The sequence below is a fragment of the Juglans regia genome, chromosome 12, assembly GCF_001411555.2.
Source record: "Juglans regia cultivar Chandler chromosome 12, Walnut 2.0, whole genome shotgun sequence".
NCBI lineage: Eukaryota > Viridiplantae > Streptophyta > Magnoliopsida > Fagales > Juglandaceae > Juglans > Juglans regia.
The window spans coordinates 22,077,245-22,102,291 of record NC_049912.1 but is presented as its reverse complement, the minus strand read 5'-3'; the positions used below and the strand labels follow the sequence as shown (position 1 = coordinate 22,102,291).

General features: G+C 37.1%; 3 protein-coding genes across 3 annotated transcripts; 1 reads left to right on the top strand and 2 right to left on the bottom strand.

The window, feature by feature from the left end:
- The first annotated feature begins 1,549 nt into the window (after positions 1-1,549).
- On the top strand, positions 1,550-3,060 carry LOC109005868 (40S ribosomal protein S16-like). The gene has a single exon (XM_018984944.2). It carries the CDS (start codon positions 2,416-2,418, stop codon positions 2,848-2,850), a length of 435 nt encoding a protein of 144 aa, XP_018840489.1. The 5' UTR covers positions 1,550-2,415; the 3' UTR covers positions 2,851-3,060.
- A 1,797-nt stretch (positions 3,061-4,857) lies between these two features.
- LOC109005867 (probable ATP-dependent DNA helicase CHR12) lies at positions 4,858-16,943 on the bottom strand. The gene is made up of 13 exons (XM_018984943.2): positions 16,534-16,943; positions 14,277-14,430; positions 13,760-13,824; positions 13,015-13,203; positions 12,386-12,535; positions 11,154-11,504; positions 10,234-10,493; positions 9,901-10,119; positions 8,661-8,868; positions 8,430-8,583; positions 7,172-7,777; positions 5,364-6,318; positions 4,858-5,075 (listed from the first exon to the last, which is right to left on the bottom strand). The coding sequence occupies exons 1-12, from the start codon at positions 16,759-16,761 to the stop codon at positions 5,591-5,593; spliced, it is 3,312 nt and encodes a 1,103-aa protein (XP_018840488.1). The 5' UTR covers positions 16,762-16,943; the 3' UTR covers positions 4,858-5,075; positions 5,364-5,590.
- A 1,756-nt stretch (positions 16,944-18,699) lies between these two features.
- On the bottom strand, positions 18,700-23,780 carry LOC109005869 (putative methyltransferase C9orf114 homolog). Its single transcript, XM_018984945.1, has 11 exons — positions 23,446-23,780; positions 23,258-23,305; positions 22,916-23,086; positions 22,743-22,809; positions 22,083-22,144; positions 21,340-21,418; positions 20,842-20,960; positions 20,637-20,716; positions 19,821-19,890; positions 19,197-19,274; positions 18,700-19,069 (listed from the first exon to the last, which is right to left on the bottom strand). The coding sequence occupies exons 1-11, from the start codon at positions 23,665-23,667 to the stop codon at positions 18,998-19,000; spliced, it is 1,068 nt and encodes a 355-aa protein (XP_018840490.1). The 5' UTR covers positions 23,668-23,780; the 3' UTR covers positions 18,700-18,997.
- Between the last annotated feature and the right edge of the window lie 1,267 nt (positions 23,781-25,047).

The window sequence follows — 25,047 nt, the reverse complement described above, 5'->3', positions numbered from 1 at the left end:
AGAAGGATTGACTGATGAACTGGGAGAATTAAAACTACCCACACAGTCCAAATGACATCAACTTCCTTCAGTTCACGTCATTACAATGGTTGCAGATTTGATGAGGGCAAGAGAGAGAGAGAGAGAGAGAGAGAGAGAGAGACGAGGGTGAGAGAACAGAGAGATGGTGCGAGAAGGAGAGCAGGGTGAGAGTTAGACGAGAAGAGGGGGTTCTATTTTTTTATTTATTTATTTGGTGCGTTGCATCCCATTATTAGTGAAATGGGTGGGCTACGTGGCCGGCTCTTATTAGAGGTTGCCCAAGAATAGATGTACCGACCAGAAGATTTTTCCTTCTTCATTCAGGGTATAATTAATTTTTGAGTCTAAAAGAGGACGGAAAATTATATAAAATACATAGCACAATATTTATTAGCCCTGCTACCCACCCTATGTGGATGGGTACTCAGCCACCTTAGCCCTTGCACTTGCCTAGGTCGGAGGGTTGGATTTTTGGCAACACACCTCAGCACTACTTCACGTCCTTCCCACCTGCATCCGTTAAATAGTATGACAGATTTTTATTAGTTTCACTTGTAAACTGTCCCTATCTAATCACAGAGACCATCAAAACATCGAAAACTAATACCCATGAAGATCTCCTTGCAACCAAAAGAGAAACCCATAACAAATATGATGAAGATGCCTGACCATAGTAACCCATTACCTAGCCCTCCAAACTACAATGATGCTTGCCCACAAAAAAGATGAAGAAGACGATAATGGAGAGAACAGATGCTCGACCACGAAAATAGAGGCTTCGCCATTAAAACGAAGAAAAAGACAAAGAAATAAAAAACAAAATAATCAATTTTTGGTGTAAGGGTTGTGATGAACCCATCATATGGAGAGAACATGTTTGAAAACGCTTTAAATATATAGTTATCAAATAGTAAATAATTCTTTAATAGTAAAACTTATTATTTAAGTTATAAGTCTCAAATTTATAAACTATATTTTTCATCGCAATCTCAAACATGGACTAAGTTTATATGAATTAATTCATTTGATAAATATAATTATAAATCTTTGTTTAAATTGATTTGCAAATCGAGTATATAGTAGTAGAGTCTTTCTATACACTTGCTTCTTTTTCTCGTACGCACACGAAACGTGACGTCCTCTTTTTTTTTTCTTTTATTCTATGATAAACGTGCGTGGGGCTCTATGTGCTGCTTGTTCTTCCAAATCAGTGCTGCTTGTTCCGTTCTACGCAAGGCTCTTATTCGATGGTTTATCTGTGTCAACTCTTGCAAAGAAAATAGGCACCGAAAATTAAGTAGATAAAGTTTGAATTTTTCTTTACTCTTATTTTTTTTTCCCTTACTATTGTCTAAAGAAAAATTATATTCATAAATCTCATATTCCTACACATCATTTAAAAATATATAAATTGATTCTTTTATTTTCATATTTTATGAAATATAAAATATAAAATATGAAGATAAAAAAATAAAATTATATATTTTTTAAGTGATATTCAGAATAACTCTTGCCCAAAAATCACAGTATATTTGATAGGTTTCATTCCTCTGAGTTCGAGACGTCGCACTGGATGCTTCGCATTCCACTTGGGACGAGAATGACGCGCCACGCCATAGACCTTCCACGGGCCTCCCGGAGTGTCAGGGAGAGGGAGGATTTTAGCGAGGCAGTTGCCCACGATTCCGGTCACGCCGATCACTAGGCCCACACTTTGGTAGCTTCCTGGTGGTACTGCTTCTTCGGTTTCGTTTATCTTCTGCAAAAAACAATAAAAGCTGAGTTAATTTGCAAAGAAATAGCAAGTGGGTGTATTATATTGAGAATAAGCATTTGGGGAATAAAAAAAAGTTTTTGCCTTTGTAGCACCAACAGCTCTAGCCCACAACCAGGTGATCATGATTATGAAAATATGGGAGAGGATGAAACAAAAGGATGAAAATTGAAGGAAGAAGAGAGTGAGGTTGGAAGAAAGAGTCCTGCTACTCCCAGTCGAGAGAGGAAGAAATTGAGTTGCCTTGAGAGAGGAAGAAGAAATGAGTTTCGGGAAATGAATTTCGAATTGGACCGGAGGCTGAACACGAACCGGTTTGTCAGGTAGATTTTTGTGTGGAGTGTGAAAAGCTAGATTGGACTATGAGTAGAGTTTTCCATAGTAGTATATATACACCGACTGCCACCACACCAAATCTCCCTTTCTTATGACCACGTGCCAGTCATACTATCACAAACAATCACAGCCGTCCATCAACTCCAAACTCCAAATCGCCGCACCAAAACCCTTAGCCAAACCCTAAAATACCTATCATCCATATTGCTTAGATCCTTTCTTCTCCGCAGCCCCTAGGGTTTTCAAGAACCACAGCAGCGAAACACACTCAAAGGCTACCAACCATGGCGGCAACCGTGGATTCCGTACAGTGTTTCGGCCGCAAGAAGACCGCTGTGGCCGTGACATACTGCAAGCGCGGGCGTGGACTGATCAAGATCAACGGGTGCCCGATCGAGCTTGTGGAGCCGGAGATCCTCCGGTTCAAGGCCTACGAGCCCATCCTCCTCCTCGGAAGACACCGTTTCGCAAGCGTCGACATGCGCATCCGCGTGAAGGGTGGGGGCCACACCTCCCAGATCTACGCCATCCGCCAGAGCATCGCCAAGGCCCTCGTCGCCTTCTACCAGAAATACGTCGACGAGCAGAGCAAGAAGGAGATCAAGGACATACTCGTCCGCTACGACCGAACCCTGCTTGTCGCTGACCCCAGGCGCTGCGAACCCAAGAAGTTCGGTGGTCGCGGTGCCAGGGCTAGGTTCCAGAAGTCCTATCGTTGAGAAGGTCCTACTCGGGACTAAGTTTCACGTGCTTCGCTTTTATACAACTATCTATGTCTGCCTTTTTGTTGTTTTTCGATCTTTGTTCTATGAGGGAGATTATCATGGATTTAAAATTTTGGCATGAATTTTGGATTTGGTATTATTAAGTACTTGGCACACTTTGTTTCGGATATTATCAAAAGTTTTTGAATTAGGTGTTTTGGGAAATCTTTTAAACCGAGTACTGCTAGTTCTCAATTTATGATAGGACGTAAGTTTGACCACGCATCAGACTTGAGGACGTCGGTCAATTGTCACGTACCTAAGTTTTTGTAAGGACTAGAATCTTTGACGATCTGGATTGATTGGGGTTCATTGGTTTGTGTAGAGATGAGGTGCTTTGGATAAGGCTTCTTGCGTCGGTTTTATAAAATTGAACTTTGTTTTGAGTTGTTTGAGGTAATGTAGATGTTGATAATTGGAAATTAGGATCTCTTTAGTGGTTCGAAGTCTTGGTTGAAACTTGGAGACATATGTTTACAGCTTTATAGGTTATGAAACTTCAGATTCGTAAATGATTGGCTACTGCATGCCCTGTGTGTGCCCTCCTCAATTGGATTTTGGGAGACACCCCAGGAAATTGGCCTGTTATTACTTAATATCAAACCTTTTTAGACATTTTGCTCGGCATGCTGCTTCATGCATCGAAAGAGTGCCTTCGGTTTATCGTATTCTGGGCTAGTAACGAAGATGAAATCAGGCATATTTTGTATAAGAGGTCTAACTGTGATGGATGTAGGACGAGGTAATAAAATAGATGGGAGCGATGCGTTTAAAACTCACTAGTTGAATGCTTTGCAATAAACGTAACCATAGTTTCCTTTCAGTTTGCAAATTTTGCTATGCTGTCCATCCAAATTTATGGGAGGCATGGGCAGCCACGGCTGGCATGAGTATTCTTTATTCAAATTCCATTGCATAATGGGTTGCCTATACAAGTCATTAGGTGATAAAGAGTTGGAGGTGTCAGAGAAGTTAAGATAGGGAACTATGAGAACTAACTCGAATGATGAATGCCAGATGATTTCCATGCTTCAAAACCAGTGGTTTAATGCTTCAAAATGTGAAGGTTGTAGCGTTCCATTATCTTTAACATTTGTTGTGGGTTCTTGAAGTATGATATAGTAAAGGCGACCGGGTATTCATTAGTTTTGTGCACGGGATGTTGTGACATTATTATTAATGCTGCTGGTTGTGTGAGTGCAAATGCAGCAAGTTTTACATCATAATTAGTCTTACTTTTGTTGTTTAGACTGTGGATTGATCAACTATGGCTGCTATTAGGATTTAGGAAACCCTTGGAGTGAAATGATTCAAGTCTTTTGCTATTTTTGCACCGAATGGTGGAAGTGCATGCTAGCAACGTCTCCCAAATTGCCGACAGAGTGAGTTTAGTTTGTGGGTCCCAAATTGTTAGGAAATCACATTGAATATAAGACCACGTTCTTCAGGAGCATGGTTATCATTTATGCATACAGGCATCGTTATTCAGCAACTCATATGGCATGAAAAAGACGTCACTTTTGCTTATCCCGGGTCTGATTTCCTTCTGAACCTTCAGATGAGATGAAATTAGACCTTTCAGAGTTAACGAGGCAGAAACTCTTGAAGTCAGGAGTATGTTCCCTGCTGCACTGGAACCGTAGCATCTTGACGTCTGCACTTCTCAAACAATGCTTTGGTTGAAAATGATGTGGGGGCATTTGGAGCACTCCTGAAATCAAAGGATTGCTTGTAGGAGCTATATTCAATGAATGTTGGCATCATCTCCAAGCAAGCTGCTCGAGTGATTTGTGCGTTAATCTCCACAGAAAAACTTAGTCCTTCAATTTCACATTAATAGGTGAACGTAATTATTCCTAACAGAGTTCACTCGAAAAGACTGCTTACCTTGACTTTTATGCAATGTTTTCTCAATTATTTTGAAAGGATTTCTGAACAATGGTAGAGAAAGTTCAAATGGCATTTTAAGAAAACTAAATTACTTGCACTGAACCTTGCAACTTCGAAGATATGTTTTACATTTTCTCCACGAGCACAAGAGTCGGCTTCAATTCATATACTTGCGCAATGCTCTCACGTCGTTTTTTTTTTTTGAAAGAAAAGAAATTCCCTCACCAACTGTAACTACACCATCAATACAAATATTCCTCCTTTTCTCTGCACACCGGTTAGGAGTCTCTCTGCACACCGGTCAGGAGTCTCTTAAGTTGGTTATCCAATCAGATGATTCCCATGGAAACCCATAGAGAGCAAAATAATTGAATTGCATGCCATTATTTGGAATGAGAAAATATATTTACAACCGTGAATTACATAACCGCCGCGTAATCGTTTTAAAAAAATGAATAAAACATGGGACCTACATGAAAAAAATTAATTTTTTAATAGTGGACCCCACTCTTTTTCAAAGCGATTACGCAACAGTTATGCACTTCACGGTTGTATGTAGAATTACTCATTTGGAATACCTTCAAGTTGTTGCCGATACGGGACATGCTAATAACAGCAGAATGACCGGAAGTTGAGGAGTGAACATTACTGCACCAGTTAAATTTATCACCCAAAGCTCACTGCCCCCAAGAATATCAGTAAGCCTATAACATCTCAGCACACGCTCGAGCCTCTTGTATGTTACAATAGCGGCTAAAAATACAATGAGGCTAAGGTACTCGATTGGATATTTTATATCCATGTTTCATATTCTTTTTGAGTCATCTTGATCAAAAGTCCATCCACCTCTTCCATTGGAATTCTGCCCTCTAGAATCCGATGACGAGCTTGGGATAACACAGCTTGATCTCTTTCTCTTATGAGCATTCCATGTAAACATATGCCCATTCCAGTTGCTTCCTGCAACACCATGATATTCATGTTTCTCAGCATCTTCAGACTTGGGTCCCTTTGGGGCTGCGGTTTGGGCCAGAGCAGTGGTATCTTCACTTGTCGTAGGCATGTTTTCATTCCCCAACTCCAAGACCTTTTCCTCTGAAACTGCATTATGTATAGCCGATGCATTTCCCTCGGATGCAAAAGGATCTCTTCTCTTCCTTCTAACTGAAAGCCTTGATATGTCTTCTCCATTTTCCACAGCCTTCATCCACTGTAAATCACTCAGAGTATCAACATAAACCACATCCTTTCTTCTACGCTTTCCAGTGACACCGCCACCGTCAATACCTAAGGTCTCATCTTCCTTAATTTCGGGAGCAGAATATGCCCAATCGGGCACTTCATGTTCTTCCATAAGCCGAGATCTGTATTTCTCCTTCTGTTTTCTTTCCTCATCCATTTTCTCAAACAGCCAGAATTCCTCATCTGATCGGGCAGCAAGGCGATTGATTTCTCTCTCACTTGGCACATCTGTCCCAAGTGAACTTGTACCTCTACGCATGATCTCCTCTAACATCTGCTTGCTGTCCTGAGCTGTACGCATAAAGATTTGCCAAGTCAAACGGGTGTTCAGTAAGAAAACCCATGAGTAACACATACATCACTAGTAAGCATGCAACATATCAAATTGTTGTAAACCTTACCAAGATAAATCGAACTTGAACAGAAAACACAACAAAAATGGTTCTTTCCTACAAAGTGTCTGTAGCAAGTTTGAGACACCTCACAGACAATGCCTGAGGTAGTCCATTGGAGAACCATTGACATATGGGCTTTCAAAAGGGAAGGCAGACCTATGCCATTCGAAGCCCATCCTTCCTGCCATGGTTGAGCTCCAAGCTCAGTATCCGGGTATGACGACAAGAGACTTTGCTAGATAAGTTGCGTGACACCTAAAAGGTAGTCTACTTCCCTTATATTACTGCTTCTGGTTTGACATGCGCGCACACATTTATATCCAACACTACATTTTTCTGTTGATTGAGAGATAAAATCTTTACTGGAACATGGCAACGGTATTCATGGAATGGGTGGGAATTTTTGTGGCAGTGATGCCCAACCAGTTTCTCACTAAATAGTGAAGATATTACTGTCCCAGCTCTGAAGCAGAGAATGAAAAAAAATGAATAAATGTTCCCTCCATGTTTCTAAACACGAATATTAAAAACAAGTATGCATCTTCCTTAAACAGCCCCACCTTTTAATAGGAGTCCCTGACCTTCAACGAGAAACTTGCTTAGTTTTCTAAAAAGGGAAATATAGGGTATACAAAGAAATAAGATATTCCACTTCCAGAACGTAAACATTTTTTCAGATGTTCCCAAAGGGAGGACTTACATTTTAGAAATGCAGGAGTAGTGATGGATGAAATTTAATTACTACAAACCTGTGGAAGTTGTATTGAAAAGTCCAGCCTGGATGACCTTTTCATCAATGCCCATCTTCTGCTTTGCCCGCTCTAAGATTGCCTCTTCAACTGATCCAACAGTAATCAGCACAAATACCCTAACTTCCTTTTTCTGTCCTATACGATGGGCTCGATCTTCGGCCTGCTGATCATTTTGAGGGTTCCAGTCAATGTCAAAAAGTATTACCGTATCTGCTGATTGTAAGTTCAAACCAAGACCTCCAGCACGAGTGCTCAAGAGAAACATAAAGAAAGGAGAGTCAGGAGCATTGAATTGTTCTACTAGAGTCCCTCTATACTCAGTTTTCGTGTTACCATCAAGTCTAAGATACTTATAATTGTGAAGTTGCAGATAAATTTCCAAAATGTCAAGGAGACGAGTCATCTGTGAGAAAAGCAGAACTCTATGCCCTGCTCTATGGAGTTTTGGCAGTAAACGATCAAGAAGTTCAAATTTCCCCGATGCTCTGACTATCTCCTCCTTTTGCCATGTATTATAATCTGCTGCAACAAAAAGGTATGGGTGATTACAACATTTTCTGAGCTGCATAGTCAGGTTCTGTAGACCTTTTGATTTCCCGGAACCTGCAAATTGTTACCACTTGGTGAATGGGTGGTTACTTCAACAAAATTTGAAATATAAGATAAACTTCAACATGAACAGAAAAATATATGCAAGAACAGTTCAATGATATCAAAAGGAAAATACAGCTATTCTGCAGTTCTCATGAGAAAACTGCAGTAGTTAGAAGATAATATGGAACTGGGAGCTCTTAAGCCACTGGATGGCATTGTCATTATGGCTTGCTTCTTGAAACAAGGTGGTAGCCGTGTAGTTAACATTTTGAAAAAACTATCCATGCTTTATTAAAGCCAAAAGTACAGGAAGTCATAGTATTGATATTTTAGGCTTTGATTCTCTTAAAGAAAGGTCTTGGTAGTGGTGATATGATATTAAACCTTCCGCATTTCACTTGAAGTGGTCACTCACAAAGATCACACCAACATTCTTGACAGCCCGAAAATTGAAACCACAGCCGTAGTTCGGTTTTTAATAGTAGAATAATAAATAAATAAAAACTTTGAAGTCGCCTACCAAATTAAGCATTTTCCAATATCATAAGCATTTTGAGAAACATTAGCTTCATTTTTAAATTGGGTTTTTTACCCGTTGATATTTTTAAAAAATAGGAAGGAAATCGCAGATGCATAGATTGCAGGTGCAGAGGCAACAAACCATTATCTAGCCCAACTCTGCCCACATCTGTAATCTGTTGATAGTATACTTTCTGCCAAGCGGATGTATCACATTTCAAAATGACCTGGGATTTTCCAGGAAGGTACTTCTCCACCTCATCCTTTTTCCTCCTCAATATGAATGGCCTTATCACCTAGGAATCAATAAGAAATATCACCAAGCAAGTCAAGAAAGAATGGTAGAAAACACAGATTAGGAGATAGTCCTCACTTGATGCAGACGACGAATGATCAGTAGTTCTTCCTCATCTGAAAGAGAAACATCGCCTTTGTCTGCAAACGGTGCATTAAACCACTCCTCGAAATTTTGAACTGAATTAAAAATGTGTGGCAGAAGAAAATTAAGCAGGGCCCATAATTCCTGCAAACTATTCTGTATTGGGGTACCGGTTAAGAGAAGCCTCCGTCGTATCTGATAGCTGTAAACAAGTAAAAACTCAATCAAAGAATTGTTTTTCATTTTGTTTTTTGGTTTCTACATAAAAGGTGATCCAAATTCAAAAACTTGTAAAATCATTATAATGTTACGACATGCTATTCCTAACCTTACAAGAAGGGGGTGTAGCAAGCAATCATCTAAAAAGGCATTGAAAAGCAACTTCTACTTTGGCCAAACATTGTAATGCATTATGAGTTAAAAGGGAAAAGAAGAAGAAGCTTTCAAATTTCTAATTACATATCATAATTATGAACAGAAAATAATCCAAATAAATGGACTTACTATGACTGATGTGTGATCCAAATTATACATCAATATCATTCTTTCAGTGTGGTCCGTGAGCAAAAGCTTATCTTTTTCCATTATGTAGAGTACCTCTAATAAAAAAGGCAGACAATAAGGAAGTTACTCCCTACCACTTTTTTTTAAAGGACTACTCCCCATAAGCTTTATTGATAGAACTCTTGTTTATGGCAGAGGAAAACCGTGGTAACATGTGCAACTAGATGGATGCGTGGACCAGTTGCCTAACTCTATTATGTATCAATGCCTATACACAAAGGGTCCATTTACAACGGATAGTAGGTAAGCCAATTTTGTCAAGTTTCAGGAACCCTTGAACTTCTTTTGGAATACTCTGGAGTGTGCGGAATTCCTGTGTGCCCTCTTGCTCCTTGCTTCACAAGCCAATCCACTAATGGATTAATTTCTCGATTACCATGTTTAACAGTTATAGAGCAGGTAAACAGCCAATTTTGGTAAACAGTCATACCACAATCATGCAACTTAACTTAAAAAAATCATTGAAAGAAAACAGATAGAAGAAACAAGAAGGGCCATCACTGGTCTTTGTGCAAAATGGCATGTCCTCCCCCCAAAAGCAAGAGGTGGAGGCTGATGTCACTTCTTCAATCCTATTTGAATGCATCAGTTATATTTGACCGTAAGGAAAAATAAAATAGAATACACATAATCATACATATTAAAACATGACAAGTAAGGTCAATCATACCCTGAGACGAGAGTCTTTGCAAGAACACTCTCATGATTCTTTAACCGATGCCCTTCATCAACAATCATGTAGTACCACTGAATTTTCTTCAAAAATGCCTTATCTCTCATGATAAGATCGTAGTGTGTGATCAACACGTTAAACTTCCCCTCCCCTAATAACTCTTCCCTCATTGTTTTTCTCTCATCTAAACGTCCATCGTAAAGAAAAGCTGCAATACTGGATCACAAAAAAAAATCAAAGGATGATTTCAAAGTACATCTTACACAGGGAAACAGAAAACGTGCATGCACGTGCTCACATTGACGGTTTCAAGAAATGCTTCCTGCATACCTAGGAGCCCACATTGAGAATTCATAGATCCAATTTGGTAATACAGCCTTTGGAGCCACTATCAAGTGAGGCCCAGTCACACCCTTGTACTCCATGAGATATGCTATCAGTGAAATAGTTTGTATTGTCTTCCCCAACCCCATCTCATCAGCTAAAATTCCATTTAAGTTGTTATTAAACAAAGAGAGCATCCACTGAAGCCCCTCTAACTGGTATGGCCTTAATTCTCCTCCTTGAAGCATGGATGGCTGTTCAGTTACCTGTAAAACTAAACTCAGTTAGGTTCTCTGATTCCCTCATGATTTTCCGAGTATTATAATTAGGTTTCTATTATTATCAACCAAAAATAAAGAGCTGAATGGAGTTTTGCAGTCATGATTTCTTCAAAATCCAACTCTTCAACATCAAGCATTCTCAAATAAATTGATGCACTGGTCAACCAGTTCACCAGTTCAACACATATACTGGGGGTGGTGGGGGGGATAAAAAGACATTCAGGCCCTGTATGCTGGAATCTGTTTGTATATTACCCCACTTATAAAATCTACAAAGATTCTAGAACATAATTAAATCTCAGACATACAAATGTGACTATACGAGTTTGCTGACATCAGATGCAATGATTAACAATATATGGCCCCATTCAAGAGCCTGGGTGACTTCCAGGAGGAAACTGCTAAGCTTCAGCCTGCTCACCATAAAGGAGCAAGATAAACCTCATATACTGCACAAGTGCTATATGGAATTGTGCTCTTCTTACAAATTACATGAAGGCCTTGTTCAACATTCACATAGCAACCACCAATTACAGTCTCATTCCGATGAAATGTCATGCAGTCTAAATGTTTTATGAGAGTAATAAGATGCACTTTACCAATACTGATAAAAAAAATAGATGCACATTATGGCTTTATCCTTACCTTCTCCTGAATTGAATGGATGGCTGAGTTATACTGTCTTTGACCTTCAAGTAAATCACTAGTTTCAATATTGCGACTGGAATCAATGATGTCCATCTCTTCCTCAGGAGAATCAGCTTCTGAGTCTTTCAAGTCCTCTATCACATCTGATTGTTTAGCATCTTTCTGACGTTGAACGGCTGCTCCCAAGTTTACAAGAAGTTTATTTGTTTCTTCCAGAAGCATTGTCAATCGTTCATTCTTGCTTTCTTTTACCATTCTCATGTATGCTTCTTGATCATCAGCCTTCAAAGCTTGGAACCTCAATTTCTCTAACCGTGTAGCACGTTGCCTTTGCCTTCCATGCCATGCCTGTTAAAATACTTATCAGTGCTCCTTTTACCTTCTCTTTAAGTGATAACCAATATACTCCAACAAAAATTAACAATAAAGTTCTTCACTCATTCTCTGCCTCTCCCTCTACAAATATAACAATTATCTTCTAAAGAGAATCAGTCTCAAAAGATTATGTAGCTTGTTTCTTCCAAAGCATTCCTCACATAGGAAAGATGTAACGAAAACAATATAGTTTTTTAAAATGTAGGAATTAGATATACGAAGACATTTCCAAAGAAGGTAAAGAACTTTAGAAAGATAGAGAGTGACAGAGACATGAGACATGTAATCCCCTATTTCTTGATATAGAAACTTTCCGGTAACTTCTGTGATATAATTACATGAGATAGGTACCACATATGTTCTACATGACTTGATTAACACTCATAATCAAGTTATAATGATACCACACAAAACAATGGTTTGAATATATTTCCACGTTCTGCATACATGTTTCGTCCTGCCGTTAAGACTGAATGGAGTAAGGGACACGGTTTTGAAGTTCAAAGTCATTCGAGCATTTCATGAAATACATGAGAAGCAATGCTTTCCATGATCATCGAATGACTGTTTCAATTCTTGACCCTTTTTTTTTTTTCCTATACATACTCCCCCAAAAGTTCCAACAATGTTTATTAACAAACTTACCTAGGTCCGTGGAATGCCATCCAGCACTTCAACCCTTTTACCCTACAGTTTTCAGATGATTCCTACTTCATCAATCAAACGTTCCCATTCAGTTTTCAATATAATTTAAGGCAGCATTTCTGACTTCCATCTCCCTGTTTCTGTTCCATTTCCCATTTTAAATACACATGAAATGTAAAAAGGGACAGATGGAGGAAGAGATAGCATACCTGTACTCCATCATTCCTTTGTTTCCGGCGTTTCATGGATGCTTGAATTTGCAACTGGAACTCACGAACTGCATTGAGAATTTCTGCAAAAAATTTTCTTTTTCTAGTTTCGATCTGATTCTTCTCCTCCTCTTCTAACCTTGACAATCTCTGCATGAAAGGTTTTGAACATGTCAGCAGGAACAAATTATTCCTATTTTTCCACATTATGGATTCGCATTTGGGATCTTCTGATCTATATACGCTGTCTATAAACTCATAAATCACGTTAAACACAAGAAGATCAGTCTCACAATCAGTGGCCCTTTCTGGGAGTCTCTCAAGCCAAAACTTGACAATTTATAGTAATTGTACTATTTTATCACTGTCATACAGCATTCATTTGCTTTCTTCTAATATTTGTGTTAATTTTAGAAACTTGATGGCTAAAATAATCAGAAAAATTCGAAATCTATTCAGGTAACTCATAGCTGGGAATCAAGATCCCTCGAATAGCGTGTAAGCACATCCCATGATGTGAAGCTTCACTTTCTAAAGACACCATAAAACCTATAACCCCAAATTTCCAATTTCTTCATTATAAGTATGGATAAAAAGTTCAGACAAATATGCATAAACTAATAATTGACCTCAGCATCCCTTTTTTTCCTGAATTGGTCGTCGGCATCCATGGCAAAAGCATCTCCGACACCATAAAGTGGGCGACGCAGACGCATCATACCCCAGTCAAATAATTGCTTGTCGGGTTCAGCACATTTCATACGGAGCCAGTACTCTGAACTCACATTAGATCGAACCCTGCTTTGCAACTCTGCCAGCTGCTAGGAAGAAGAAAATAATTAATTAACATATAAAACATAAAAATTATTCACCGACAAGGATAGAACCTATGTCATCCCATGGTATTAGTAGTAACAAACAGAAAACGAGTCCATTTACAATTACTAGAAGAACTCTTTTTTGTGCATATATTAATAAACTGCCAACAAGCAATACAGAAATTTGCATCTGTAAAATCATTGACTCGTTATAGAGGCCATATTGGGTTATGTTTCGCAAGTGACGAAACACAAATTTCATCAGACAATTATGGAAGAGGTGCAACAAAGATTGATTGTCTCCCTGAAGAGCTTTTCCACCCATGAAATAATGGTATGCTTGAAAAATAGTCATTTAATAAAGTACAACTAAATGCTGCCTTACCTTCATTTCACACAACTGGCATACAATTGTCATAGTTTAGTGTGTCTTTTCCACCCATGACATAATAGTGTGCTTGAAAAATAGCCATTTAATAAAGCACAACCAAATGCTTCCTTACCATCATTTCACACAACTGGCACACAATTGTCTAGTTTAGTGTGGCTAGTTTACCTTAATACCATAGAGCTCAAGCAAGCACTTTGTCTGTAGGTCCTCGCCTCTATTTGAAGGCAATGCTAATTTCAAAAAAAATAATAATGCGTAAGTGATTCATTCTGAAAGACTGACTAGATAATGACTTGTAATCAGAAATAATTAATTCTTAAAAACAGATCACTTCGTAGAGAAAGCTTCTGAACATTCTCATACAAGCACATTTCATGCTGTGCTGATCACGAAATGGAATCTAGAGCTGGCAAAATCATGTTATAAAGATCTAGAGGCAGCATCAAAATTTAACCAACAACCAGCACCATCTTTAGTCTCCTGATCCTTAACATTTTAAAGCAACCAAATGTATAAATATGCTATTTCATACTCAAACTAAACCTATAAATTATTCTATTTTTAGAACAGAGAGTACTATCTGACATTAATGTATGCAAGGAAAACCTGATAAAGCTACCCATTGTGCTAGGAGTTACATGCACCAAAAGTATGATACGCAAGGTGGAGGTTCTTAATTAACCTTCAAGCTCAGTCAACCGATGCTGAATGTGGCTCTGATAACGATTTTCCCTTGATATAGTCAATCCAGAACCTGACATGCAGTTCGGACGTTGCTCCAGCAGTGAATCCTCAAAGTCGGCCAACAGATCTCCTTTGTAACTACTGCAATCTTCCTGCATAATCATTTCAATTTGACATTAAAAAACAAGTTTTTTTTTTTTTTTTTTAATTTCTCATTACAAAAAATGACTCAACATGATAATAATAATAAGTGAAATTCAGCTTATCAAAAAAAAAAAAAGAGAGAGACATTCAGAAAATAAAAATATCTGGAAAAAAAAATGCATAATTTCTAAAACACTTCAGGGTTTAGTGGAGAAACAAGGAATAAAATCAAACTACGAATTTTTCTAGATTTTCATACTAGAAAAAAAGGAAAAGAAACTCCAAACAACCAAGGGCACAACCTTGAGCCCTAAAGAACCCCCCCCAAAAAAAAATTATTGACCCTAGATATGGTGTCGCTAGGGGTGGTTGGTGCTCTAACGAAGTGAGAGGGGAGTATGGTGTGGGTATATGGAAATTTATAAGGAAGGGGTGGCCACGTTTTGTAAATCAAATTCGCTTTGTTGTTGGTGAGGGCAATTGAATCAATTTTTGGAGGGCCATGTGGTGTAGAGATCAAGCATTGGAAAGGGCTTTTCCGGCTCTATATTGCATTGCAGGTAATAGGGAGACTTCAGTGGCGGATGTGCGGTCATTTTCTCATGGTGCACACCTGTGATACCCCATATGATATGGATAAGGGTAGGTGGTGTATGGGATCCCACATTGGTTGGGAAGGAGAAGTTCTTGCTCTTTATAAGGTTCCAATGGGGCTCCAATTGTATCATTGACTAGTCCTTTTGGAGTATAGGCCATGTGGTTTGGGTCTTTCATTGGGGCGTTACAAATGGTATCAGAGCCTATCCCAACCAGAAATGTGGGACTTGAGCCGTGCCACCTATAATGGACAGGCCCGACGAAGACGTCGGGAATTTAAGGAGGGTAGATTGTGATACCCCATATGATATGGATAAGGGTAGGTGGTGTATGGGATCCCACATTGCTTGGGAATGAGAAGTTTTTGCTCTTTATAAGGTTCCAATGGGGCTTCAATTGTATCATTGACTAGTCCTTTTGGAGTATAGGCCATGTGGTTTAGATCTTTCATTGGGGCGTTACAGCACCAGTGGAACATTCTTTTTATTAGGGATTTCCATAACTGGGAATTATCTATTGTTTCAGATTTTTTTAGCCTACTATATTTTATGGAGACTTATAGGGCACAGAGAGATAGATTGACGTGGAGGTCTTATGATCATAAGATATGTACAATGAAGGCGTATTATAACATCTTGACAACACAAGAGCATACTCTGTTCCCCTTGAAGAATTTGGAGGACTCGTGTGCCTTCTAAAGTAACTTTTTTTGTTTGGAATGCTGCTCTTGGGAAGATATTGACTACAGACAATTTGAGGAAGAGGGGATGTGTAGTGATGGATTGGTGTTACATGTGTAAAAAGAATAGAGAATCTGTAGACCACCTCTTATTACATTGTGAGGTAACTAGGGTGATGTGGGATGAGACTTTTCAAAGGGTTGATGTTGTTTGGGTTATGCCTATAAGGGTGGTGGATTTGTTGGATTGTTAGAGAAAGATGCAAGGCTGTTATCAAATGGTTGCGGTGTGGAAGATGATTCCGTTGTGCATTATGTGGTGCATTTGGACAGAAAGGAATGCACAATTCTTCGAAGATAAGGAACGCACAATGGCCGAGTTGAAGAATTTTTTTCTCCACACTTTAACGTGCTGGTTTTCTACTATTGTATTGCATGGGGATAATGTTCATGATTTCTTATCTTTAATTTATCACTTTTACAATGTAATTAGGGGTCCTTCTGTATACTTCCTGTGTACAAAGGTTATGTCTACTTCATTCATATATATAATATTTATCTCTTACTTATTAAAAAAAAAAAAACCCGAATCACTAATCTCCTTCAGTACAGATATTCAATTACATGATTACTCACAAATTCACGCACACACAAGAGGTAAGAGGAACAATCGCAAACCAACAGAAAACACCAATGATAAAGACACACAAATACCCACAAACCCATCCTAAACCTAAATTCCCCATTAGCCAAAAAGAAGCCCTATAAAAAACTCCTTTCGAAGTAGGGGGGACATAGCGAAACAAGAGAAGGGGGAGTCCTAAGAGATCCATACCAAACTCTTCCGGGGAACGGCCTCGTCGTCGGGTCCAGCGCCACCGCCAGCAATAGCCGCAGTGTCCTCGGGGGCGAAGTAGATTGAGGAAACGGCGTCGTGGAGGTCGGGAGGGAGGGGGAGGTTGCGGGACACAAGGTTGAGGGCGCAGATCAGAGATTTGGTGTTGAGGACCGCGGGCTGCTGGTTCGGGGTCTGGCTCTGGCTCTGGCTCTCTAGCTGGGCCATGGCACGCCGTGGCGGGAGCCTCCCCAACGGTCCCTTGTTCTAACGAATATTTGAAAAATTAAAGTGAAAAACTTTAATCTGCTTGTGCTATATCGGGGTTACAACTCGTATTAGGATCTCTCCCTCTCTCCCTCTCTCTGACTCTCTCTCCAGCGCTCGCACAACTAGAGAAGAATAGTGGGACTGGGTGGCGTGTTACGGTAGAGTCCATTTTTATCATTTTATTCTCGACCAAACACGCCTTCACTCTTGTATTGTATGACTAAATTGCCCCTCTCATTATCCGAAGTCCTGCCTTGATTCCGTATGTAATTGATCTCCGTGTGGTATTTTCCATTCGAGTTTTGCTACACTTGATGAGCTAATATATAACTCATTTTTTTTTTAGTGCAAAACTTTCATATCAGCGACGTGTTGAAATATAGCATGTATGCGTCACCTAAGAGTGTAAGTTTAAATCGAAAAATCAGACTACCGAATAAAATTGGACTAATTGGTCCTTTTTGAACTAGTCTGGTCTGCGACCCATTCTTATATTATAAAAATCGGCTAGACCTGATCCGGTCTTGGTTTCATAGTTTCCGGAATCGGACCGGACCGGTTGGAAAAAAAAATATTTATAAAAATTAATTTTATACATTATAGAAAATATTTTATATATAATATATACTTATATATGAAATTTTTATATATAATTATATATCATATATGTAATAATTTCATATTATAATTTATAAATTATAACATAAAATATTAATCTTAAATATGAACATTTGTAATTTGTTTGATCATATGTTATTAATATAATTATATATAAGATAATGTTATTATAATTTATAAAATAAAAGTTTAATTTTAAATATAAAAAATTAATTGATCATATGTTTTAAACATAAAATATATATATTAAATTATTAATAACATTATATCATAAGAAGTAACATTTTATTATACATTTTTTACATTTAAAAAAAATCAAAAAATCAGACTGGCTCGGACCGTAAACCGATAAAATCAAATGTACGCGTTTAAGAGAGTAACCGGAACGTAATCGATTTTGAAAAATACATAACCGGTACATACCAATTCGATCCTAAATTTTATCTAAAACCAGACCAAACCGGTTACACCCATAACGTCACCCGTAATAATTATATGAAAAATTATATTATCAAATTGGTATATAAAATACACTTGGTGAAGTATTTACGTGACTTTGATTTGAAAGAGAAATTTTAAATATTATAATTTAAATTTGATCATTTAAAAGATGTGAGCGGTGAACCCTATACAACAATTTAAAAATAGAATAACCGATTATATTTACAACTTCTCCATTTATTTGTTTGTACAAAGAAATAACATACCCATAGAATGAGAATCCATGACTTCACTCTCTTTACAACTACAAAGGAAAGTCTCTCTACTACAAGATATACTAATTGAACCATAGATCAATGTCATTATTCTTAAAACGACAGAAAAGTTCATTATTATTATTATTATTATTATTATTTTAAAAAACCATAGTCTTAACGAATGCATTTACGACCACCCATTTGGCCATTTTCTATGTCAGTATTTTATAGCATTAGACAGACCGTGAACTTGACTCCTCCATTATAAGAACCTCTCCCGTTTACACACATTTTTATTTAGAAAACAATGTAAATAGAAGTTAAATAAACAATTTAATAAACTGTATCATGATTAATGAGTTTTTTTATAGGCTGCTAAATTAGAGTTACATGTAGGGACAGAGAAAATTTAGAGAGAGCGAGAAAAATAATACCTGCATAAGCTTTTAGAAAAATCTAATATTCTCCAAAATAGTTTTAAATATTAAGGCAACAGTATGTTGTCAACAGATAATTTTTCTTTTGCACATTTTCATTATTTGAATTTCGAAAAAATACATCAAATGAGAACCACAAACCAACCTTAAATTCTGTTCTCCAGCAAGAAGTTTCATGTAAGAAAAGAAATCGAGTAAACAAGTCATTATGTTACAGCATCCCCATCTACAGTTCAAATTCGACTACATGCTATAAATTAAAAATCTTGGCAAAATGCCTAAAACAAGTGGCCTAGATTTGAAATAAGACAGATGGGGATAATTCTACCTTTTCTTATGCCTAAAACTGTATCATAGATTGAGGAGTTACACCAACTAAGGCCACTAGTCCAAACATTCCTAATTACCTAGCTGTTAATTGACTCGAAGTAACTTTGAAGTTTAAAGTTCCACTCTCTGCAATGCTCGGGTTATGGGCTCTTGGAAATACTGAAGAGAGATAAAAATTGCTTCCTGTCCATAAAGATGCAAATTGAGCAAGATCAAAATTAGTTAGAGAAGACTTTTATTATTATTATTATTATTATTATTATTATTATATTTTAGTGGGGAAACTCAGAAATGGAGAATATATGAGTACCTCTGTTCGAATTGTTCGACTCCCTTGATTTGGACATGTGTTCAAGTACAAATCAAATACCTGGCGCACATCTTTACCCTGAAAGCAAAAGGGGAGAAAAAAGAACAATATTCAGTATTTATGGCTTTTTTTAAACTAGCTCTAGTGATATAAAATCTTGAATAATGATAGAAACTTCCTTTACAACCCTTTTTACAACTCTGTTAAAATTAAGAGCATTTTTGTAAAAGGAAAATGCTAGTTGAACCGATAAAAGTGACCGATTGAATTATTTTTTGATTTTATTTTTACTAAATAGTTAAGAAAGTGAATATTAGTGAATTGATATATTTTTTTTATTTTTTAAAAATATTCAAAGATGTATAAAAAATTATTAAAAGAAAAGAAGAAAAAAAATAAAAAAAGTGGGTTTACACTTATCAGTTGATTTCTCCGGTTAATTCATCGGTCCGTGTAGCACTGTCCTTTGTAAAATAACTTGTAAAATAGTTGTAGGCGTATCATTCTCTTACAAACATGTCCTCTATTCAAAACAATGTTCTAGAATGATGGCGAGCAGTTTCACAAAAAATTAAACCTGAGAAGTGTTGAGTGACAGATATTAATTTTCTTGTAGTACCATACTTTTAAGTTGTTGTCTTCTTCTATGCTTTCTTCTAACCCAGCAAGTCCACCAAAAGCAATCAACAGATGCCTGCAAAATCACATAACATCAGATTAACAATCATGAAGTGTAAACCAAAGTATTTATATCTTGATGTATACTCGATGTAATATTGCCGCATACTTAAATTTGGTTTGTAACTGAAGGTGGAAAGAGTAAGATGTTAAGAATGCTAGGATATATCACGAATCCTGACAAATTAATGTAAAATAGAAACTACCGAATGCCCCACTTGTCAAAACAGATCATTTGAATTGAGAATTATTATATATATTAGTATTCTACATCGCAGAGTGGTAGTCATTTTATGACTTTCTATTTTTTTTTATACTTATCAAAAAATGAATTGCATGGTGGAATTCTTTATGCGACTTTCTTGTGCACTTCCTGTGCAGTTGACTGTTTTATTTGTCTTAAAAGAAAAAAAAAAAATCTACTACTTATCCAGAAAAACAAACCTTCAAAGTTTCCTATCTTCCCCTTTCATTCCAACCTATCAACTAACAAGAAGAGGGAAAAACAATCTCTGTTCTTCCCATTTTCCAACCTCATTATGGGACATGTCGTAGCCCCAAGCCCAGAGACATGTTCCCAATACATATCTTCTAGTACTCACCAGTTCTCTTTTTAGACCTCAAAGAGCCACCATTTACAATTTTGCTGAGAGCAACATTAGCTCCAGTCACTAAAGAACAGCCAGCCAAAGGAAGTCACAACCGCAGCACCATTTAAAAAAAATATCTTACTTGCGATCAAGACATCAAACAGAAGCATACCTAAAGGTAGGTATAGTCAGATCTGATGAATTAACAATCTGACCATGCTCTGAGGTTCCGATTATACGATCATAGCCCCCCTGCGATTAATATGACACAAGTTCATAGAAAAAGGCCTCCAATTAATGGTTATCAAAGAAACAACACTGTGGCTTGAAAGGAAAAAGAGAGGAGAACAAAAAAATCAGAGTCAAAGAATGAAGACCTTGAATTGGCAATCCTTAAATACTGAATTTATATTGGAAGCATATCGAACTCTATACCCCCAATAAATTCCTGCTTCTTCCCTCGGCTTGGAGGACGAGACAATTTCACGAGGTAAATCTATATAAATGCAATAGAGGAATCATAAACCCCATTTAATCATATAGTTTTTTTCCAAATACAGAAGATTGCATATGGATGCCCGAAGGTATGATAAAAAATGATTTTTTCCTAAAAGAATTCCGTCTGCTGCATTGGCTTATGGAACTCACAGCCAATGTTTTATCCTGATGCCAAAACAGGTGGGATGAATAAAATGAATGTCAAACCAACTTAACTAAAATCTAATGCTTCAAATAAATATCAAATAGATAGCAGAATTTCGGATATGCAGAAGGAATCAACTGAGCAATAATAAGTGTTTAACGAATACGATTAAGAAACAACATATAGGAGAAAAAAATTATGAAAAGGGAAAAGGAAAAATCTCTTATGTTACCAGCATCCAGATTGCGGTCGATTCCCATAGCCACAGTAACTCTTTTATGGGGTTCCATTACTTGATTAATGACAATATTCTGCATTACCAGTGAAATAATATTTTTTTGTTAGTAAGTTACATGTAATTTCAGTGGGTCTTGAGCATCCCCCTCCCAGTTCTTACAAGGGGAGGAAGTGCCATTTAAGCTAGAGCTCATTGACATCATTATAAGCAACTAGATCCTTTGTTGAGTCGTTATTTATCCCTTTGTTTGGTTCATCAGCTATCACTTTTTATACATACTAACAAGCATGATCTTTTGTGCTTATATTGGCAACATCTTCATAGATTAAGAACATTTTCATAGATATGCTTCACCCAAGGATTTTCAAGTAAGAATCCTACTACCTTGTCAGCATCCCGATGTCAGTGGTTATATAAAGCAGAAGAAAATTGAACTTATAAACTGGAATGACTTCTCCTTCCCAAACAATGTGGGATTCCATTACTACCTTTCCATACTTAATTCGCAGCATTACACCAACAGTAACGCAAGACTTATTTTTGTTGATGTGAAACAATTTGATATGCTCAACATCGAAGAAAGAATTATAATTTTTAGAGAAAAAAAAGAGAGGGGGGGGAGAGAGAGAGAGAGAGAGAGAGAGAGAGAGAGAGAGAGAGAGAGCAACAACATTTACTTAATTAACGTTTATGATAGTTGCACAAAACAGCTTTAGAACAAGCAGAAGTGATTATACCTTACTTAGACCCACATCAACGAGTGTTCCTGAGCCTGTAGATCTTTCTTTTAGAGTGACACCTATAAAGAAAATTTGCAAAATCAAGATTTTGGGCAAAGGTCCAAAACAAAGGAAGCAAACCTAGTCATTGAAACTAAAATTGCTAATTATTTTAACATCAAACAACAGAAACGTGCAATGCACAATGTTCCCTCGACAAATAAACTATTTCCAATTATACGCTCACGACACCTGCCATTTGTTCTGTGCATCAACTCAACAATACAAATAATTTATCTTAAAAAAAGTCAAGAATTGTCACCACCCATAACATCCATCTTAAGTCTTCTGTCAAATTAACAAATTCAAGATCCTTTGTGCTACTTAAATACAAGAATTTCAAAACATACTCTGTCTCTTAGATTCTTCATATGGTACGTATGTCTTTCTACCTCTAAATCCAGCACTAGCATTGCTGGTACTTTAAAGCAGAAGTACATAATCCTAAGAAATGAGGTTATTTCTAGGCATTGAAAGCTATCAATCACTAATTATTTTGATAATTAAAATAGGCATAGCCAAGTACATGGGACATATACAAGAGTAACACCTATGCATGAGTGTCTCAAAATGTAAGTACTACGCTCAATTTTACATTTTTCAACTATTTAGGCATACCTTCTCGATATGGGGCCCACTCATGCTTCCGCAGATGGTGTGGAGCATCAAGAGGAGGCAACATTCCCTATCAAAATGCAAAATACAAACAACTTTAATCAAATATCAACCAAAATTCAACTAATAAATGTCATTGCTACTGGCAACAAATTAACGCAAACTAAAGTCCGTACCACGAATCTTAAGCTGTTATGCATTGGGAAGAGAGCTCTTCTTAAATATTGCGGCGTCTCAAGATACCGCAAGATCCTTACGAGAAAAGCCGCACCACTTTCATTCTCATCTGTACTATCCAGAGTCGTAAAATCGTTCACTCCATCGCTCTTGTTATCAAATACTATCACCTGTTAATACAATAACAATCTCGGGAATAAGATACCTATGAATTATTTAGTTATGTAGTCATAATATGTATACGTTTTTTACATGATAAGTCAGAAAGTTAATTTCTCTAATGCACAATTTAAACAGTCAAACACAGAGCGAGTAAAAGTTAACAAGGAATAGTTACAAACTTCATTGATTCGGAAAATGGTAGCCGCACGTGCAATCTGACCAGCCAACTGAGAAGTCGGAAATAATATAAAATTGAGAAAAAGATAAATAACATGACTGAAAGACACCGCTTTAGACGCAGCGAAAGCAGAGGGAAAATAGAGTTCAGATAAACGGAAAAGTATATAGAGGGAAGGGAAAGATGTACTCGGGTGGCGAGTTCGAAAGATTGGGTGTTGTCGATGATGGAACCGGGCACGGCTATGCTGACAGTGGGTATCTCCTCTGTTTCTTCGTCCGTTCTCTTCTTCTTCTTCTTAATCTTCTTACGAGGGTTGCCATTAACGAGCTCGACATCGTTTTGTCGTGCATCCGGTGCGTTCGGTCCTGATTCCGATTCAGCTTCGGCTCTTGTTTTCTTCTTCGCCATTCCTAAACGGTCCTTCGAGCTGACAAGAAAACCCGCGCCTTGTTTCCAAGGGTTTGAGATCAAGAGTGCGAGGGTTTGGGCCGTGAGGTGAGCTTGGCATTAGTGGGGCACCCACGGGACCACGGTTGGCTTTTAATAAAATTTGGATTTGGAAAACTATAGTCGAAGTTCTTGTTCAAATTAAGGCTAGTTTGTGAATGAAATGATACGAGAAATTTGTAAACAGTTATAAAATAGTTTACTAATAGTAATGAAATTATTTGAATTAAAAATATTTTATTAAATTTTAAAAAAATAAAAAATGTTGAATAAAAATAATATAAAGTTAAAATATTATTTTTTTAATATTATTTTTGTATTATAATTCTAAAAAGTTAAATTATTTTTTATATTTTATTTAGAGGTTTGTTTAGGTAACAATTATATGAGAAAATTAAAAAATTTAAAAGTGTAAAATATTTGTATTTGAATGATATTTAAAAAAAAATTGAAATGAAATTGGATGAGATGTTTTCCAAATGAGGAAATCTTAAGAGAAAAAATACCCTTTAATGGCAAAAACATTTATTACTGCCCTCAAATTCAAATAAAATCTTGAAAGAACCTTGTATTTGTTTAAAGGTAAATGAGGAATGATAAGTGTTTCAACTTCTATTTGTTTTGAATCAAGTATAATTTTATCATCGAATTACAATTTAAAATATAAATACTTTTATATTTATTTGAATAATTTATAATTTATTCACAAACTATTTAATTTTGGAAAAATATATAATTTATATTACATCTTATAAGTTTTTCTCCAAATTTTCAGAGACTAGTGTTGAGTTTTTCTAAACTTCTTTATATTATAATTTTCGTTGTTCCCCTTAATAGAGGTCAGCTCTCAGGTTGAAACTAGAGATTTGAGTTATCAAATGACTTCTTAGGCTCATGTCAAAAGTGGATTGAATTCCATAAAACTGGATTGTAAGAAGTTAGAAGAAAAATCTACTCCCATCACGTATGGGTGTGAAGAATAAGGTCTGCACTGATTAGAATTAAAAACTTAAATATAAGAGAGGCGCTCCAGGCCGATCGAGTGTGAAATTAGTTTTCACACCGACCAATCATCAAATGCCACGTAAGCATTCCAAAAGCAAAGAAACTGGACCTGCATACACCCGATCGACCCTCCTCCTCCCCCTCCCCCCATCTGCACTCAATTGACAAAAGTTCCAAAAAAAATTTCTCCCTTTCCAGTCGATGACCTCTCCCTCCCCCTTCCCCATTTGCACTCAGTCGACAAAAGCCCCATATGCACTCAACTCAATTGTCGGCGTTTTCGTCATTCTCAATCTCATTAGATGCAAGCTTTACATTTGTTTCCACTTGCCTTTG